We start from the raw sequence: 20,059 nt of genomic DNA on the forward strand, positions 1-20,059 counted from the left end.
GGGCTCTATTTATTTAAAACCTTTCTTCTTACATCTGAAAGGCAGGTCAAATTCATACTAATCAGAATCTCTTAATTAGGTATATGTAATCTGAATATATATATATATATATAAAATATATGTATTGCATATGTATATATGTATTATATATGTACTCTGAATATATAATATAATATAAATATATAATATAAATATATAATATTAATATATAATATTTTTAATATATTCAGATTACATATGTGAGCTTGTATAATCTCCTTATATATAATGTATGTGTATAATGAGATTATATATGTGAAGTAAATATAAATACATGCATGCAGTAGTAACCTAAAACAGAGCTGATTTTGTTATAGTTATCAACTTTATTGATTTTTTTTCCTAAATTTTAAATTTAGTGTAAATTTAGTGCAATTTCTTCTTGGCAATGTTGATTTTTTAAGCAAAGAGCAACAAATTTACCCTATGTAACTATTTAAAGATTTAACAAAATCTAGCACTTCGAAGTTAATTTTGGTTATTTTGAACAGAACTAGAAAAACAAACCAAATAAACTAAACTTCATCTGGCCCTTAAAACAAAAGCAACTTTTACAATTTTACCCACCCTGCTGGTTGCTAGTAAGAGTTTCTCCAAATATCTCAGCCACTCAAAAATAAATTCAGCCTTCTGCACTTCACCTAGCTGATTGTATGCTTCTTCATTAAGCAATAAACTATGAGCTGATTCCATTCCTTGAGCAAATTCTCTTAGCAGGTCACAATTCTTCTCCTTAAACTTCAGTCAGTATGCCTCAGAACAAAAAGCTGCAACAGAGAAAGATAAACACATTAAAAGGAAAGCAATCATAATACCAGAAATCTTCCACAGAGAAGTGAAAGCATAAATAAATACACACATCTTTTTTAACCATTCTAATATGAACTCAGGAAAACCCTAGCAACAAATTTTGGTCAACAGAATCCACCTCTATCTGTTAACGGCAGACAGGCAAAATAAAGTAGCAGTATCAATATTCATATGCAAAAGTCTGTTAAATAAAACAAGCTTCCACTAGAATCCTGTAAATTTTAAGGTTAGTTATACTGAGTATCAGGTTAACATCCATTTACTGAAACAAGTCATAGGTACATACCAACAACCAAATTCCCAGATCTCCTACTAAAATTCTATCATGGAACTTGCCAAGTCTTCGGGACTTGTCATTTATCTGAAACTCCAATCCAGGAACAAAAGGACTTTTACCTATTGACATTGGTTCCTCACTCAGTCTAACGAAGGTACACTTTCTAGTTACGGGATAGGAATTTTAGAAGAGTTCCATATCAGCTAATAGTGTTCTTTTTGTTGTGAAAGCAGACATTTTTTTCAAGGCACTTGGATCGATGCTGTCCAGGATTGTACCAGTGTATAGGATCTGCTCTGACCCAGATTCATTGTCTTCAAACAGAAGACAGAGAAGAAAACAATAAAATAAGCCTTAAAAAAAGACAGAAAGTTTTTTTTTCATTATTTTTGTATTCTTTTGAGTTGACCCTATTCATCATTATTTCCTGGATATACTCTAGTCTTTCCAGGACACACATAAGCCTGTATAAATACACACACACATCCATAAATTTCCAAGATGGCATTGTAATGTATGATAGAATTTTTTTCTTTTTAGAGTGCATACTCAAATATACAACAATAATCCAAGTGTGTTTTGCTGCAAATAGTTTCAAACAGTTAAATCAGTCAACAGAATGTTACCTGTAAATAGTGGATATGTGAGTAATTAGTTTACTATTCTTCAACTTTTTGCAGTTTTTAAAAAGATCACAATAAAAAGTAGGAATATTTCAAGTAAGGAAAGAAGCTAGCTTTAAAAAGTAAAGCATTACTTCCTAACTGTAGACAATTGATTAGGTTGCCTGGAACCTAGGCAAGTGTTAAACTGCTGGAAGGAAAGCAGCCAATAGCTGGCAGACATCCTGGGCCAGTTAACGCCAAATTTGTGCTAACTAGACCCAACGAGAACCAGGCAGCAGCACCAGTGGCGAATGTAAGAGTCGGGACTAAGGGTAAGGGTCGCGACCAAGGGTAGACTATGCCAAATAGGGTTGCTGTCCCAGCTGGAATGTGTGAGATCCAGAGCTGGGAGTAGGCCTGGTAAGAGAACTTTCCTGCTAGTCTGCAGCTCCCTCTGGAGAGCACAGTCGCCATGGCTAGGGTGGGCCAGGCCAGTCAAGACTGCAACACTCATCCTCATTTGTGTGGGCCAGGTTTGGAGGCAGGCTGGGCTGGGCCAGGTCTCAGCATCTGTTGGCACACACAAGAGCCAGGATAGGATATAGGTAATGCCAGCTGGGTTGGGTTGCAACACCTGCCAGAGAGAGCTGAGATTATGGGTGGGCCATGCCACACTGGATCAAAGCACCTACCAGCACGCTCAAAACTTGGGGCTGGGAACACGGCTGGTAGAGAACTCTGGAGACTTCCCTGCTGAGTTTTAGCTCCATTAATAATTGCAAGAGCCAGGGCTGAGGGAAAACCAGAATGAGAAAGGCTGTAGTACCAATCAGCATGCATGTAGACTGGATCTGGGGCAAGCCAGACTGGGCTAGGCTCCAGTACCTCCTGGTGCTCACAAGAGCCAGAATTGGTGTGGGAAAGGCCAAATTAGGCGTTGGCATAAGATGGGGGGTGGGCCAGCCTGGGACAGGCTGTAGCACCCATCAATGAGAGCCAGAATGGGTATAATCAGTTGGACAGGACTATAATACCCACAAGTGAGTGCCAAGACTGGGGTCAGCCATGTCAGTCTGGGTAGCAATACCTGATGACACATGCAGGATCCAGGGCTGGAAACAGGTCTGGTAGGAGGACTTGGGGAACTCCCCCACTAGGTACAGCTGCCACTGGTGAGCATAAGAGCCAGCTAAGAGCCAACTAAACCAGCCTTCTGGCACATGTGTAAACTGGGTAAGGGGGCAGGCTAGGCAGGGGCAGTCCACAGCAAACACTGGCATGGCTGAGAGCCTTGACAGGGTGCAGGTCAGGTTTTGTTGGAGCATAATACCCACTGGCATGCATGAGAGCCAGGATGGGTGTGGGCCAGCTGAGCTGGGCCCAGCACCAGCTGGCAAGTGCCAGGTATGGATGTGAGTCTTTCAGGCTGGCTGGCAATAATCCATGACAGGTGCAAAATCTGGGGCTGGGAAGATGCCTGGCAGGGAAACTGTGGGCACTCCCCTGGTAGGCTGTACCTATTGCTGATGAGCACAAGAACCAGGGCTGGGGTGGGCCAGGCTGGACAAGGTGGTGGCATCTGTCAGTATACATGAGTGCCAGGTCTGGGTGTGGGTTGAGCTTAACTGAGCTGCAGCACCATGGATATACACAAGAGCCGGATGGAATGTTGGCTGGGTGGGTTAGGCCATACCAGACGCTGTTAGGCATAAAAACTGGGGCTGGAGGTGGGCCTGGGGGAGTAATTGGGGGTCGCCCTGACTAGGCTGCAGCACTTGCTGTTATGCGTGCAAACCAGGTCTGTGGTATAGGCTGGCTGGATTGGGACACAGCACCCATCAGTTCATATGAGATACAGGGCTGAGGCAGAACTGACTAAGCTGCATCCACTGGAATGCGCACTGGCTGATGCAGGTAACAGAATACACCTGACCCTGTACTGCCTGGTGCACATAAAAGTCAAGCCTGAGGGCCTAGTGCAGTAATCTAATGGCTAAAATCCTCACCTTGCATGAGCCGGGATCCCATATGGGTGCTAGTTTGTGTCACAGCCACCCTGCTTCCCAGCCAGTTCCCTGCCTGTGGCCTGGGAAAGCATTAGAGGATGACCCAAAACCTTCCGACCCTGCACTCACGTGGGAAAACCAGAACAAGCTCCCGACTCTTGGCTTCGAATTGGCTCAGCTCCAGCCACTGTGGCCACGTGGGGAGTGAACCAGTGGATTGAAGACTTTTGTCTCTATCTCTTCTTTGTAAATCTTACTTTCAAATAAAATAAACAAATCTTAAAAAAAAAAAAAAAGAGTCAAGTCTGAGGTCACTCCAAACAAGGTTTCTTGGGGGAATCCCTGACTAGACCACTGGACTCAGACCCTGGCCACACAGAGAATCACAGAATGTGTAGTCAAGCCTTGGAGTGAATGTATCAGAACTGGGCCTTCTCAGTGGCTGATGCCTATGCAGTGAACAGCATGTCTAGTTGCACAAAGAGGACATGACAGCCAGCTCATCTAGGCAAGCAGGGGATGTTAACTGCCATGTCAGAGAATGGGAAATAGAATAGGTTGGAAAATTCTAGTAACTAAGCTAACAACATGGTCCTGGGTCTGTGGATGCACTGAGGTAGGCTTTTTAAACCAGCAGACCTTACAAAGATCTTCCCAACACTGGAGCAATGAAACTGACAATGTCTCAGGACTATCAAAACCACTCAGGTAATACCCTGAGAATACTCCTTTTCACACTGGCATCTCTAAGCATCATCAAATGACTCCCGTATCCCCTGGTGCTGATGTGGTTTGACAGCAAGGAGTGGCCCTTTCCCCCTAACCCGTGCACACGGGATAAAACAACACAGAGACCGAAACATGTGTCCCATCCACCTTCCTCCATACCTGATTCTCTACACTCTAATCAGATCCCCACATGGGCATGTATCCATCTCAACTAAGTAAACACTATTAAAAATAAAATTAAAAAAAATAAAAACATAAAACATTACTTGGTCTGACTGAAAGAGTGGCTGTGAACTCCTACCATCTCTCTGTTCTGCATGTTTCCTAACAATAACTACAATTCGAAATGAGGTATTAGAAACTGCATAAACAACTACAAAAGAAGAGCTGGTAGGTTCTACTCACAGCAAAAAGAATTAAAAGTGCTGGCTAAACTGACTTGACCAGCGCACGCTATATACATATGCTGACAAATCACAAACTGCACCTTAGCAAGATACATAAGCATTGCATATTAATTAAAAATGGGGCAGGGGAACTGACCTGGTACAGCAAGCTAATCCTCCACTCTTGATGCCAGCATCCCATATAGATGCCAGTTTGTATCCCAGCTGCTCCACTTCAAATCCAGTTCTCTGCTTATGGCCTGGGAAGGTAACAGAGGATGGCCCAAGTCCTTGAGACCCTGCACCCACATGAAAGACCTGGAAGAAGCTCCTGGCTCCCAACTTCACATTAGCTAAGTTCTGGCTGTTATGGCCATTTGCAAAATGAACCAGAGGATAACAGACTTCTCTTTCTCTCCTATCTCTTTAAATTCTGCCTTCAAATAAAAGTAAATAAATCTAAAAACTTTTTAAGATTAAGTTAAAAATTATTACTACCATTATCCTTTAGAATATTAAATAGAGAAGGCACAGGGGGTACCTCAAAATTTGGTAGAAAGGGCCCGGTGTGGTGGCCTGGTGGTTAAAGTCCTCACCTTGCTCTAGCCGGGATCCCATATGGATGCTGGTTCTAACCCCAGTGGCTCCACTTCCCATCCAGCTCCCTGCCTGTGAACTGGGAAAGCAGTAGAGGACAGCCCAAAGCCCTGGGATCCTGCACCCTCGTGGGAGACCCAGAATAAGCTCCTGGCTCCTGGCTTCAGATCAGCGCAGCACCGGCCGATGTGGTCAATTGGGAAGTGAATCATTGGACAGAAGATGTTCCTCTCTGTCTTTCCTCCTCTCTGTATATCTGACTTTGTAATAAAAAGTAAATAAATAAATTGGGTCCAGCGCTATAGCGTAGTGGTTAAGGTCCTCGCCTTGCATGCACTGGGATCCCATATGGGCGCCAGTTCTGGTCCCGGCTGCTCCACTTCCCATCCAGCTTCCTGCTTATGGCCTGGGAAAGCAGTCAAGGATGGCCCAAAACCTTGGGACCCTGCACCTGCATGGGAGACCCAGAAGAGCTCCTGGCTCCGGGCTTTGGATCGGCACAGCACTGGCCATTGCAGTCACTTGGGGAGTGAACCATTGGATGGAAGATATTTCTCTCTCTCTCCTCCTCTCTGTATATCTGACTTTGCAATAAAAATAAATAAATCTTACAAAAAATTTGGTAGAAAAACATGATTATTTTCATACAAAAACTTGCAAAATCCATGTATATCTTTCATAATATCCTTTTCCATGAAATTTTTCATACATAAATGTGGATGTTTCCTTTGCCAATGTGCTAAAAGTAAATAAGGAGGCTGGCACAGTGGTTAAGCTGTCACCTGAGAGACTGGCACACCATACAAGTGCCAATTCATAGCCTGGATGCTCTGCTTCTAATCCAGCTCCCTGCCTACAGCCTGGAAAAGTAGGGGATGGCTCAAGTCCTTAGGTCCCTGCAACCATGTGGGCAATCTGGAAGAAGTTCCTGGTTCCTGATCTGCTCAGATCCCTGCTAATGTACCTGCAAAAGCAGCAGTAATGGCCCAAATGCTTGCACCCCTGTCACCTAAAGCTTCTGCCTCCTAGCTTTGGCCCAACCAAGCCTAGCCACTCTGCCCATCTGAGGAGTGACCAGTGGACAGAGATCTGTCTTGTCTTTTCCCCTCTTTCTTTGTGACTTTGACTTTCAAATGAATAACTAAATCAAAAAAAAAAAAAAAAGTTCTTTAAAACAACAGGAAACTGGGCCCGGCGGCGTGGCCTAGCGGCTAAAGTCCTCGCCTTGAATGCCCCGGGATCCCATATGGGCGCCGATTCTAATCCCGGTGGCTCCACTTCCCATCCAGCTCCCTGCTTGTGGCCTGGGAAAGCAGTTGAGGATGGCCCAATGCATTGGGACCCTGCACCCGCGTGGGAGACCAGGAAGAGGTTCCAGGTTCCTGGCTTCGGATCGGCGCGCACCGCCCGTTGAGGCTCACTTGGGGAGTGAATCATCGGATGGAAGATATTCCTCTCTGTGCCTCCTCCTCTGTGTATATCTGGCTGTAATAAAATGAACAAATCTTTAAAAAAAAAAAAAGCCATTTATTTAAAAAAAAAAAAAAAAAACAGGAAACTAAATGAGGAAAACTCCTAGCCTAATAGAAAGAAATAACTGGAATTTTAGAGAAACATGTAGAATGTTACAGATAATAAAACAGAATTGTCAAGTAATATGCTTTATATTCCTCTAGATAAATCTCAATCTTTTACAGAGAAACCAATAAATAAAAATGTATTAGATTACCCGGCAGGAGACATAGGGCTGTTCTTTCCTTTCTTTTCACCCAGAATGTACTGGTATAACATTACTTAAGAGTATCAGATCACCATGATTATCACATAATCGAAAAGATTCTCTTTAAAAGAGTCACAATCAGGATCCCTGTTGGCCAGATCTAGTCTACAGGGGACTGAAAAATAAAACCAGTTGTTAACATTTAAACCTAACAGGGCTGCACATGAAACAAATGACAACCTAAAAGGGCAGGGATTATCCAACAGCCCACAGTCATACCCTCGTCTGCCTTGTTTACTTATGGTGTTTCTATAGCTTTTTATCTTAAGCTCTATTTAACTTTTATGGATTTTTAACTTTTCAACTCTAACTCTTTAATCTCACCGCCGTTCCTTTGGCTTGCAGGATTCTGTGACACCACCCAAGGGGGCAAGGACAGCTGTCACCTCGCCAGTCTTCCCAGGTATGTGCCATATGGGTTGCCGCATCCCAGTCAGTCCTGTCTGCCCACCCAACATGCCCATGACCTGCCTCTGACACTCTTAATTAAAACAACCTACACGGGCAAAGGTTATTTTCTAGAGACTTACTCTTAAGGACCAACAAAAAAAGATAACAGTGCTAAGAAATTCATTTTTACAGATTGTATGAATGTCAACTTTAAAATAAACTCCTCTGAGTATAAAAGTGAATTGTCCAAAAATTTTCACAATCAAGAATAAAGTCAATGCTACAGCAGTAATTTCTGGAAGAAACTGAATGCAGTACACAGAGGATGAAAAGATGGGAAGTGTTTGGCACCATGTTTGGTAATCATCTGCAACCCATATCAGAGTACTTGGTTTGTATCAACCTTCTGTGGTTCCAAACCAGCTTCCTGCCAATGCAACCAGAAAAGGAGCAGATGATGGCTTAAGTACTTGGGTCCCTGACACCCACATGGGACACCTGGAAGGAGCACCAGGCTCCCGGCTTCAACATGACCCAGACTTGGCCATTACGGCCAGTTAAGCAGTGAATCAGAGGATGGTCTCTCATTCTCTGTCTCTTTGTATGTGTCTGTCTCCCTCTCTGCCTGTTTTTCAAAGCAAATGGAAATAAAGAAATACAACTTGCCAATAATAAAAAAGTGATAAGTTTACAACCAATGCCTATGATTATTTGAGGGGAAAAAAAACTCTCAGTAGCATAAAGAAACTTTACTATAACCATTGGAATAGGAAAGAAAAACCTACTTTCAGAATCCAATTACCCTTTCTGGGGGCAATTTCTTTTCTTCTTTCTCTGTGGGAGCAATTTCTAAAGGTCATTAGGCTGTTGAAAAGATATTTTGTTCCTTAAGTAACAGCAACTTGGTGGTGTAAAATGATCTATCAAGAAGCAAAATAGCTAACACAATGTGGTAATAAATAATTCAGTGAAAAGCTTCAGATCATAATCACGGCATAAAGTTAGCTCTAATGCCCTCAACACATTCCTCATATAAATTACCCTGAAGTAGTCCCTAATGGTAATCTCCTGTCTAAAATTCCTCATCTAAAAGGCACCTAAGATTTCCACATTTGCCCAGTGAATGTGATAAGCAAGCACTTTGCAAATTACAGAGGTCAAGTTCTTCCCTGAAGTGTTAGACACAAATATAGCCAATGCTAATTACTGAGTTTATAAATAGAATTTCAGGGCCTGGTGGCGTGGCCTAGCAGCTAAAGTCCTCGCTGTGAACAAGCCGGGATCCCATATGGGCTCTGGTTCTAATCCCGGCAGCTCCACTTCCCATCCAGCTCCCTGCTTGTGGCCTGGGAAAGCAGTCGAGGACGGCCCAAAGCTTTGGGACCCTGCACCCGTGTGGGAGACCTGGAAGAGGTTCCTGGTTCCCGGCTTCAGATGGGCGCAGCACCAGCTGTTGTGCTCACTTGGGGAGTGAATCATCGGACGGAAGGTCTTCCTCTCTGTCTCTCTTCTCTGTATATCTGACTTTGTAATAAAAATAAATAAATCTTTTAAAAAATAAATAGAATTTCAATCCCACATTTGAGGAATATTTATTCTGATTTTTTATATTTTTCATTCTCATGTTTGTGATTATAAAGTAACTAAATATTTAACCAAATATTTTTGGTTAGTTGCTACTTGATCAGCATGTCATAAAACTGCTGTTTCAGACACTTTTCAAAGGAACAAATTCAGAAGCTAACAGACATATGAAAAAATGCTCAGGCTCCCTCTCTATAAGGGAAATACAAACGAAAACCATATTGAGGTTCCACCTAACTCCAGGGAGACCGGCCTACATTCAGAACACTATTAACATTCCCCATGGATGTGGGAAGAAAGGTATCCTCCTGCACTGCTGTTGGTGGTATAAGCTAGTAGAACCACTATGGAAGTCAGTATGGAGAGTGCTAAGAGAACTAAAAATTGACCTGCCACAAGATGCAACTATCCCACTTCTAGGAATACATCCAAAGGAAATGAAATCTGCATGAGAAAGGGATCTGTACTCCTATATTTACAGCAGCACAATCTACAATAGCAAAGACATGGAAACAACCCAGATACCTGTCAAAATGAGACTGGATAAAGAAATTGTGGTACATCTACTCCGTGGAATACTAATCAGCCATTAAAAAGAATAAAATTCTGGGGCTGGCGCAGTAGCCTAGAGGATAAGGTCCTCACCTTGCACATGCCTGGATTCCCATATGGGTGCCAGTTCGTGTCCCAGCGGCCCCACTTCCCATCCTGCTCCCTGCTTGTGGCCTAGGAAAGCAGCTGGAGATGGCCCAAAGCCTTGGGACCTTGCACCCATGTGGGACAACTGGAAGAAACTCCTGGCTCCTGGCTTCAGAACAGCTCAGCTCCAGCTGTGGCGGCCACTTAGGGAGTGAATCAATAGTCAGATCTTCCTCTCTGTCTCCCCTGTGTATCTAACTTTCCAATAAAAACAAATAAATCTTAAAAAAAAAAAAAAGAATGAAATTCTAGCATTTGTAACCTAATGGTCCCAACTACAGATGGTTATGCTCAGTGAAACAGGTCAATCCCAAAAGAAAAAGTATCATATGTTTTCTCTTACATAAGGCAATCTTAATGGAAAATACAAAATCAAAATACAAAATCAATCAACATGCATGTACATATATGGTCATCTGGAGGAACTGTATAAGAGACTATCATATAGAAATGTGAAGATACAATGCAGTATACATCTCTACTTCCAAATCAAGGATGGAATCTCAATGAAACTGTAAAATATATCTCAACAATGGGATGCTCGATTCTGTCATTCTCCATACCTACAATATCAGGATACTCTTAAATAGCAGAATGATTGACTTGTGAATGTTTCTGAAGGACTATACTACTGTAATAAAAAAGAAGAAATCAGTGGGGGGAGGAGGTCTAGGGAGAGGAAGGAGAGAAGTCCCAGGGTCTTTGGAACTGTACCATAAAATCAGTTAATTTAAAAAATTCTGTTGCTATTCCAACTTTAATGCCAGCCACTAAAAATCTTTTCAGCTGCTTTTAATTTTTTTAACAGGCAAGAGTTGTGCATTTTTTATGCAGCACAATACAGTATCTCAAGAAATACATAAAGCATAAACAAATCAAATCAGACAACCAGCATTTCTATTTCCTTATTCTGTGTTAAGAGCCTACCAGCTCCTCTCTTCTAGCTCTTTACATGTACTATTACAAACTACAGTCATCCCAACGTGCTAAAGAACATCACAACTTTTTAATTCTGACTGTTCTGGTACCCATACACAGTCCCCCTCTACTACTCACCCAAACCTTCCCAACCTTTTTTTCCAACAGTAATTACTGTCCTAAGCTAAGTCACTATTTTTTCCCCCAAGTTGCACATAAGAAATACAGTATTTGTCTTCCTGTGTCTGGCCTATTTATTGAACATCTGTGTGTTGCTGCAAATGACAGACTGTATTCCAGTTTGCAATTAAGTATATATTCCACTGTATGTACATACATTATCTTCATCTTTTGATGGATATTTGGGATAATTCCACACCTTGGCTCTTGCGAATAGTGCACAGTATGCACACGGAAGTATGAGTATCTTGCATCTGTTGGTTTCATTTTCTTTTTTCCTTTTTAAAGATTTTATCTATTTTTATTGGAGAGACAGATCAGATATACAGAGAGAAAGATCTTCTCTTTGCTGGTTCACTCCACAAATGGCCGCAATAGCCGCAGTTGAGCCAATCCAAAACCCTGAGCTTCTTCTGGATCTCACATGGAGGTGCAAGGTCCCAAGGCTTTGAGCCATCCTCTACTGCTTTCCTGAGCCATAAGCAGAGAGCTGGATGGGAAGCGTGCACCCAGGACACAAACCAGCACCAAATGGGATCCTTGTGCTTGCAAGGTGAGGATTTAGCCATTGAGCCATGTGTTACTCCTCACTGGTTTCATTTTCTTAGAAAGGGAATACATACAGAAGCGGAATAGCTGGGTCATATGACAGATCTACTTTATTTTTCTGAAGAATTTCCACAGTTTTTCACAATGGCTTCAATATTTTGCAATCTCACTAACAGTGCGAAATTGTTCTCTTCTGTCCAACCCTTTTTTGTTTGACCAGTCATTCTACCAGGATTAGATGATACTTCCTCATGGCCCTGTTTCTCTTCTCTGATAGCTGGAGATGCTCAGCATGTTTTCATGCATTTATTGGCCATCTGTATTTCCTCTGCTGAGACCTGTGGATTCAGATTTTCTGCTCCTCTAAAATAAATAAATAAATAAATAAATAAATAAATAAATAAATAAATAAATAACAGGAGGGGAAGGTAATGAGAGAGTTCCCACCTACTAATTCACCTTCTATATGCCTGCAACAGGCAGAGCTGAGTCACACAAAAGCCAAGAGCCCTAAACTCAATCTAGGTCGGCTATGTGGGACCCAAGTACTAAGTCAACTCTTCCTTCCAGAGTGCTACATCAGCAGGAAGCTGCACAGGAAGAGGAGCCGCAGTTTGAGTCCAGGGGCTATGATATGGCATGTGGGCACCAAAGTGGCAATGAACAAAATCAAAAGCATACCCTTTTATCCACTTCTTAACTGCACTTTTTATGTTGTTGAGTTTTTTTTAGTTCATTTATTCTTGATACTAATCCTTTGTCAGATGCAGTATGCCAATATTTTCTCCAATTCTGTCAGTTGCCTCCTTATTCCCTTATTATTTTTCACTATGCAAAAATTCCTTAATGTGATAATAATCGCATTTGTCTATTTTTACTTTTGTTCTCTATACTTCTGCAGTCTTACTCAAAAAATCATCGCCTATCCGCGTATCTTAAAGTGTTTTCCTTATGTTTTTGTCTAATAGTATCAGATCTTGGAATGACATCTTTGGATTGATGTTTGCATAGGGTGACAGGTAGGTGGGGGGAGATGTGCACATGACTATCTGAATCTCCCAGTATCATTTATTCATGAAATACTGACAATCATTTTTTTAATAGCAGCCAATTCTTTTTAAATTTAATAAATTCATTTTATTTTTGATGTTTACACAGTTGAGAAGGATGCATGCCCCTGTGGACCTCTGATTAGGGTGGGAAGCATCAAGAAATGGGGGAAAGTGGATGGGATGATTGCTGTTCCAGTTCTGGGTTTTTATGTTAGATTTCCATAGCTCCAGCTCCTAGCTCACCAGTCTCCACCTCCTGTGACCCCATGCTGAGGCTGCACCGATTTCTGTACAACCTTTCTCCCACTTCCAGTTGGAGCAGGTCCCAGGATTAGGGAGACAGCAGGTGTCCTATATAGCTAGGTGGTTGGTGGTGCTGATCTTGCCAGAACCTGTTGGCTGTTAGGTCTGAGGGCCACACGGACCTATTTTGACCCGTACAATGCCATAGTTGGTATTATTTTCCTGTGGGATCACTGCAATCCACTGAGCTCAGTGAGTTCGCTCTCAGCTCAGTAGATAAGCAGCTCACTACTGTCCCCTGCAGCCTTAAATTCTTTGCCACACTGTAAGAAATGACGCCTGATGTGATATTACTAGAGTTCTTGATCTGCTGGCCATCAGGTCTGAGGGCTAACCAGACCTGTCTTAGGTGGAACCTTATTGCTGGTGGAGTTCAAATAGCTGTTTGCTGAATGCTACTGGGGTATCAGTCACTGCAACGCCATACCATTGTGTTCGCTGCTTTACTGTGTCTGTCAGTCTCCAGGTACCCCTCTGCTGTTGTTCTGTCCTCTCCTATTTCCTGGAATGTGACCTCTCTGCTTCACACTGGCTAATATTTCTGTCTGTCTAAATGTGTCCTTACCCTATTCCGCCATCTTGATTCTCCTATCTTTTTTTTTTTAATTTTTCAAAAAGCTCAATATCAAGTGTAAAAATTTTGTATATGTCCTACTGCTTTCCGAAGCCACAGGCAAGGAGCTGGATGGGAAGTGAAGCAATCAGGATACCAACCAGCACTCATATGGGTTTCCTGTACAGGCACAGCAAGAATTTAGCCACTGACCCATTGCAGCATGCCCAAAGTAAAATTGTAAAGGTGTTATTTCAATATCTATTTATACCAAAACAATAAAGGACAGTAGTGAAGTGTATTAAACCACCTCTGGGATCAAGCCTGGAGGTATGAAGGGCAGTAACCAAAAGACCTCTTCTTTCAGTCAAAATGGACTTTCTTGCAACATAACAAGCATGACATAATTAACTTCTGGGTTCCTTTGTTATAATTTTACAAAGCCTGAATCACAAATGGGAATGTGAGGTCAGTGTAGAATGATCCAGCATCTTTCTAGATGAAAGCTAATTACTGTTATTTTGGGACGAGCTGTGGGTTTTAAGATTTACGTATGCTTCCTGAAGTATCAGAGTAGTTGAGAGTTACAGGTTTGTTGTTGCTGTTTTGCGTTTGTTTATGCCTTTTGAGAAACTGAATATTGAATACTTATTCAAAGTTGTGGCAATGTCTTTTGAAGGAAAGTAAAAAGTAGAGATTTAGGGCCCGGCGGCGTGGCCTAGCGGCTAAAGTCCTCACCTTGAACGCACCAGGATCCCATATGGGCGCCGGTTCTAATCCTGGCAGCTCCACTTCCCATCCAGCTCCCTGCTTGTGGCCTGGGAAAGCAGTTGAGGACGGCCCAATGCATTGGGACCCTGCACCCGCGTGGGAGACCCGGAAGAGGTTCCGGGTTCCCGGCTTCGGATCGGCACGCACTGGCCCGTTGCAGCTCACTTGGGGAGTGAATCATCGGACGGAAGATCTTCCTCTCTGTCTCTCCTCCTCTCTGTATATCTGGCTGTAATAAAATGAATAAATCTTTAAAAAAAAAAAAGTAGAGATTTAATTATGACAAGGGTCAGAAAAACTCTGTTTTCACTTACTGCTCTTTTTCATTTTGTGAATTATACTTTCGAAGTTTTAGAAGGAAAAACTGACAAATCAATCCAATCAACAACTTGCATTTGATGTTCTTTTTGGTTATTTGTAATTTTTCTCTTTTCCCTCCTTAAAATAGCATAATTTTTTTTATTTGAAGATTTGTTTATTTGAAAGAGTTACACAGGGGGTTGGGGAAGAGATCAGTGAGGGAGAGACACAAAGAGGGAGACAGAGATTGTCCAGCCACTGACTGGTTCACTTTCCAAATGACCGCTGTGGCCCAGCCTGGACCAGTTTGAGGTCAAGAACCAGGAGCATCCTCCAGGTTCCCACTTGGGTGTTGCCATTTTCCACTGCCTTCCCAGGCATATTAGCAGGGAGATGGATCACGAAGGGGAACAACGGGAGCTAACTGGTGACCAAATTGTATGCCAGCACTGCAGATAGTGAGTGGCTTTACTGGCTAGGCCAACACCAACCTTGCATGGTATAATCTTTCACAAAACTATCAAAACAGGCCTGGCATGATGGCCTAGCAGTTAAAGTCCTCACCTTAAACGTGGCAGGATCCCAAATAGGCACCAGTTCTAATCCTGGCTGCTGGCTTCAGATCGGCTCAGTTCCGGCCACTGCAGTCACTTGGGGAGTGAATCAATGGATGGAAGATCTTCCTCTCTGTATATTTGACTTTGCAATAAAAACAAAATAGATCTGAAAAAAAAAACTATCAAAACAAAACTCTGACCTTGATAGAGAAAACTACGTTAGCATTTGTCTTGAAACTGGTATAGTTAGCAGTTTCTATATTTATATATATGTGTTAGTCTGAGAGTGATGGAGTGCACAGCAAAAAGGACCAAGCAAAGTATAGTCTCCCACACACTATGCCAGATCTTTGAAGACTGAGGTGAATTGCAAGTATTCAGCCATTTGTCTTACTGCTTTCCCAAGCCACAGGCAGGGAACTGGATGAGAAGTGATACAACCAGGACAGCAACCAGCGCTCAAATGACCCTGTACCAACAGGTCATTTCAAATTCTTAGCCCACTAGGTGATTAGTGGTTCCAGCATTCTTTTTTTTTTTAGATTTATCTATTTTTATTGCAAAGTCAGATATATATACAGAGAGGAGAGATAGAAATATCTTCCACCTGATGATTCACTTCCCAAGTGACCGCAACTGCCGGTGCTGCGCCAATCCAAAGCCAGGAGCCAGGAGCTCTTCTGGGTTTCCCATGTGGGTGCAGGGTTCCCAAGATTTTGGGCCATCCTCAACCGCTTTCCCAGGCCACAAGCAGGGAGCTAGATGGGAAGCGGGGACGCCAGGATTAGAACTAGCACCTATATGGGATCCCGGTGCATTCAAGGCAGGGACCTTAGCCACTAGGCCACAGCCCAGGATAATGTACCCAGCAAAACTTTACTTTGTCTTTGAAAATGAAGTAAAACTCTTCCAAAGTAAAGAAAAGTTAAAAGAATATGCCTCTTCCGGGGCATGGCGTCGTGGCCTAGCTAAAGTCCTCGCCTTGAACGTGCCGGGATCCCATATGGGTACCGGTTCTAATCCCGGCAGCTCCACTTCCCATCCAGCTCCCTGCTTGTGGCCTGGAAAAGCAAGTGAGGATGGCCTGAAGCTTTGGGACCCTGCACCCGTGCGGGAGACCCGGAAGAGGTTCCTGGTTCCCGGCATCGGATCGGCACAGCACCGGCCGTTATAGTCACTTGAGGAGTGAATCATCGGATGGAAGATATTCCTCTCTGTCTGTCTTCCTCTCTGTATATCTGACTTTGTAATAAAAAATACATAAATCTTTAAAAAAAAAAGTAAAAACTGGAAAGAAAACATCTCCAGAAAAATAGTTAAAGTTTGGCATATTGAAATAATACTACACTTTCATTAAAAATTCTAAAAACTGTAAGTACTTAACTTTCACAGAATAAGATAGGTGGTGTTCACCAAAGATTGTTAGAGTGTTGGTATGTTAGTATGTTAGAATGTTAAGAATATTAGCTTTAGGCGATATTTTAGGCACATTAGGGTGAGAAGCCACTACTTCGCTAGGTCAGGAGGCGCCTGAACTGTGGGAAAGCCCCACGTTAGTGATAAATCTGTCTCCCTTGTTTCTTTGTAACCTTCAATTTACCCCGGTGCAGGAATTCAGGGGCACAATTCCCTGGTCCCGGTCCCAGGGACTGAAGGAGCCATAAAGATAAGGGTGCCAGGATAGGATGAGCCATAAATAATGAGTGTGAGAACGGAATAGACTGCTTACACCTGGGAGCCACATAAGTCTAAATTTGTTACTTTTGAGTTGACTTTGATATATGTTACAGCCAAAATAGGGTATATAATCTCCAGCCTTATGCTAGGTCGGGGTCCGATCCTCTTGGCTGGCCTGTGTGCCCCAAGTACGATCTGACCCAGCATGCTGGCACAAAAAACTCTGTTCGCTTTTTGCATTACCAGCGAGGCTCTTTGTCGTTTTCTGGGGGTTGACTAGCTCGCACCCTAACGTCTGGGGGAAGCTCTGGCCCGGACTCTAACAAGAGTACTTTACGGAACAAGTGCAGTGGCAGAGAGCGAGTGCAGGTATTCTGATGGGGGCAGATTCCACATGAAAAGACTTTTGGAAAACGCTGAGGTGGCAGTTTTCTGTACCATGACTTCCCCAGACCTTCATACAGTTACGAGATTGAACCTTTCTGAACTTGTGCTAGCTACAGGTCTCTCGCTGACACTATTCTCCCTCCAGTTTTGTTAAATATGTTAGGAATCAGGCAGCCCTGGTATTGTACATAACACAATTTTTGAAATATTAGTTATTCGGGCCCGGCAGCATGGCCTAGCAGCTAAAGTCTTCGCCTTGAACGCCCCAGGATCCCATATGGGCGCCGGTTCTAATCCCGGCAGCTCCACTTCCCATCCAGCTCCCTGCTTGTGGCCTGGGAAAGCAGTCAAGGTCGGCCCAAAGCTTTGGGACCCTGCACCTGCGTGGGAGACCCGGAAGAGGTTCCTGGTTCCCGGCATCGGATCGATACAGCACCGGCCCAATAATAATAAATCTTAAAAAAAAAAAGAAATATTAGTTATTCAAGACTAGTATAAGTCAAAGAACTGAAAAATTCCTTTTGTTCATGCCATAATATAATACTTTATTAGAAATAGACACATAAGTAGTTAATTCCTTATTTCTATTTAAAATAGGCCATTTCCAATGGTATTTATATGAAATTATTATACCCACAATTTTAAGTAGCAATAGAATATTTTTTAGCTATTCCTAAAATACGAATAAAGAAAAAAGGTAACTTAAATCAATTTAATTTATTTGAACCTATTAGATCACATAAAATTTGTGTTATTTATACTTCTCAATAAGTTTTACATATACATCCTTTTCAAACTAAAACTGGCTTGTTGTACTGTAAATTTTGAAATTCATCTTCTGGGGATTTGTGTGGTGCTTCAGCAAGCTAATCTTCCACCTGCAGCACCAGCATCCCACACAGGCACTGGTTCAAGTCCTGGTTGCTGCCCTTCCGACCACTCTCCCTGTGTATAAACTGAAAAGCAGCAGTGGATAGCACAAGACCTGCACCCACGTGGCAGACCTGGAAGAAGTCCTAGGTTCCCAGCTTTGGTCATCAAAATCATTTAGGGAGTGATCCAGCAAATGGAAGCTCTCTCTGTCTCTTCCTCTCTATCTTTGTAACTCTTTCAAGTAAAACACAAATTTTTTTTAAATCAATTTTTGGAATTCTGAAAATAAATCCCAATCAAGCTACTGTGTTTCCTAAGTTATACCAGAAAAGCCTAATTTATACTCGCACCAGACAGAACACTAATAAACTATTTTAATATATAATGAAAACACATTCACTGTACCAAGATGCCAAGAATATTTCTGGCAAATGTGGCATGAATGGCAAAAATGTTGCTTCTCACCACTGTGTAATACAAGACATTAAGAAGAGCAAATATACACCACTCCAAATGTAGGTGAGCAGGTTGAGCAGCTGGATGGTACAGGAAGGGCACAGGAATTATTGACAAGGACTATAAACAAAGTGTGTGAAAAACAGCCAGAAGTGGAAACCAAGTTTCTTTGCATCCTTCCCCTTGCCCCCTCTCAAAATACCTGTCTACTATTAAGGATGAGAGTAAACCCTGCCCATATAACGCACTGGATATACACCTTCTATTGTGTCAAACTCCTAAGCTGGTCTAGGGCTGCACCCTATAATCAACCTAATTTGGTATTTCTGCAGCAAAAAAATGGACATATTTGCATAAGATGAGATGACTAAAAACACTGTTCCAGCAGTTCAGGCCATGTTTTGCAGCCTAATAAGCAAAGGAAAAAAACTCTTCGGAGCCTTTTGAACAATGGAATAGACAGAAGTTGTACTGGATGGAAAGATACATTGCCAACGGGAACCCCAACTGGAGCAACCCTATTTCTGGTATTCACCCTCCAGATTACAGAAGAGAAAACCTGTAAAGCAAAAAAACAAATGTTCTGGTGGATGGGGGGAAGTGGAAGTTGGAGATCAAGTAGTATGAGCCAACTTCTTTGTTATATTTTTTAAGTTTTATTTTTTTTGGAAAGACAGATCTATAGAGAGAAGCAGAGACAAGGAGAAAGATCTTCCATCCCCTGATTCACTCCTCAAATGGCTTGCAACAGCTGCAGCTGAGCTGATCCAGGAGCCAGGAGCCAGGAGCCAGGAGCTTCTTCCCAATCTCCCATGTGAGTGTAGGGGACTAAGAACTTGAGCCACCCTCTACTGCTTTCCCAGGCCACAAGCAGGGAGCTGGCAGTTCCCACTGAACCATGCGAGAGCTGTGTCAGAGCATGGACCAGGTGCGGCTGGGCTGTTACACCCTACAGTAAGAACCGGAATGGGTATGGGTTGGTTGGTCAAGGCCTCTGTTCCTGTCAGGACTGGAGGTGGACTAAGTCAGCTCAGGCCAAGGACCCACTGGTGTGTGAGAGATCTGCCACTGGTAGGTGACCTGATAGAGGAACTTGGGGAACTCCTTTGCCAGGATGCAGTCCCTGCAGGTGAGTGCAAGAACCAAGACAATGAGCAGCCCAGATCAGACAAGGTACAGTACCCACCAGCCTACATGTTGGTCAAGTCTGGGGATAGGTCAGGCTACACCAGTTCATAACACCCACCGGTAGATTTGAAAACCAGGACAGGGTGCACGATGAGCCAGGCTGGGCCACAGCACCAGCTAGTTCACATGAAGGCTAGAACTAGCGGCAGACTGGGCTGGGCTAGGTTTCAGTATCCACTGGCAAGTGCCGAGGTAAGGTGGGCCATGCCAGACTGACTGGGCCACAGCACCACCAGCACACACATGACCTGGGTGGGGCCTGGTAGAGAGGTTGGGGGGGCACTCCCCTGCTGGGCCTGGCTTTCACTGGTGAGCTTGAGAGCTGGGACTTGGGGCAGAAAAGGCCAGGCATGGCTACAACACCTGATGGCCTGCATGTAAACTGGGTTGGGG

At 43.0% G+C, this 20,059-nt stretch overlaps 1 protein-coding gene across 7 annotated transcripts in view; it reads right to left on the bottom strand.

Annotated features, from left to right (window-relative positions):
• Positions 1-20,059, bottom strand: part of HEATR5A (HEAT repeat containing 5A) — a 113,480-nt gene that overhangs the window by 84,659 nt on the left and 8,762 nt on the right. For 6 of the 7 annotated variants that reach the window (XM_058666311.1, XM_058666308.1, XM_058666304.1 and 3 more), the window contains one exon: positions 607-806. In XM_058666311.1, the coding sequence (XP_058522294.1) occupies positions 607-732 (126 nt within the window). In that variant the 5' untranslated portion in view covers positions 733-806. Of the gene's footprint in view, positions 1-606; positions 807-5,009; positions 5,028-20,059 lie in introns of those variants that run through there. The other variant, XM_058666306.1, reaches the window with a different exon arrangement.

This window comes from Ochotona princeps, chromosome 6 (genome assembly GCF_030435755.1).
Source record: "Ochotona princeps isolate mOchPri1 chromosome 6, mOchPri1.hap1, whole genome shotgun sequence".
Taxonomy (NCBI): Eukaryota; Metazoa; Chordata; class Mammalia; order Lagomorpha; family Ochotonidae; genus Ochotona; species Ochotona princeps.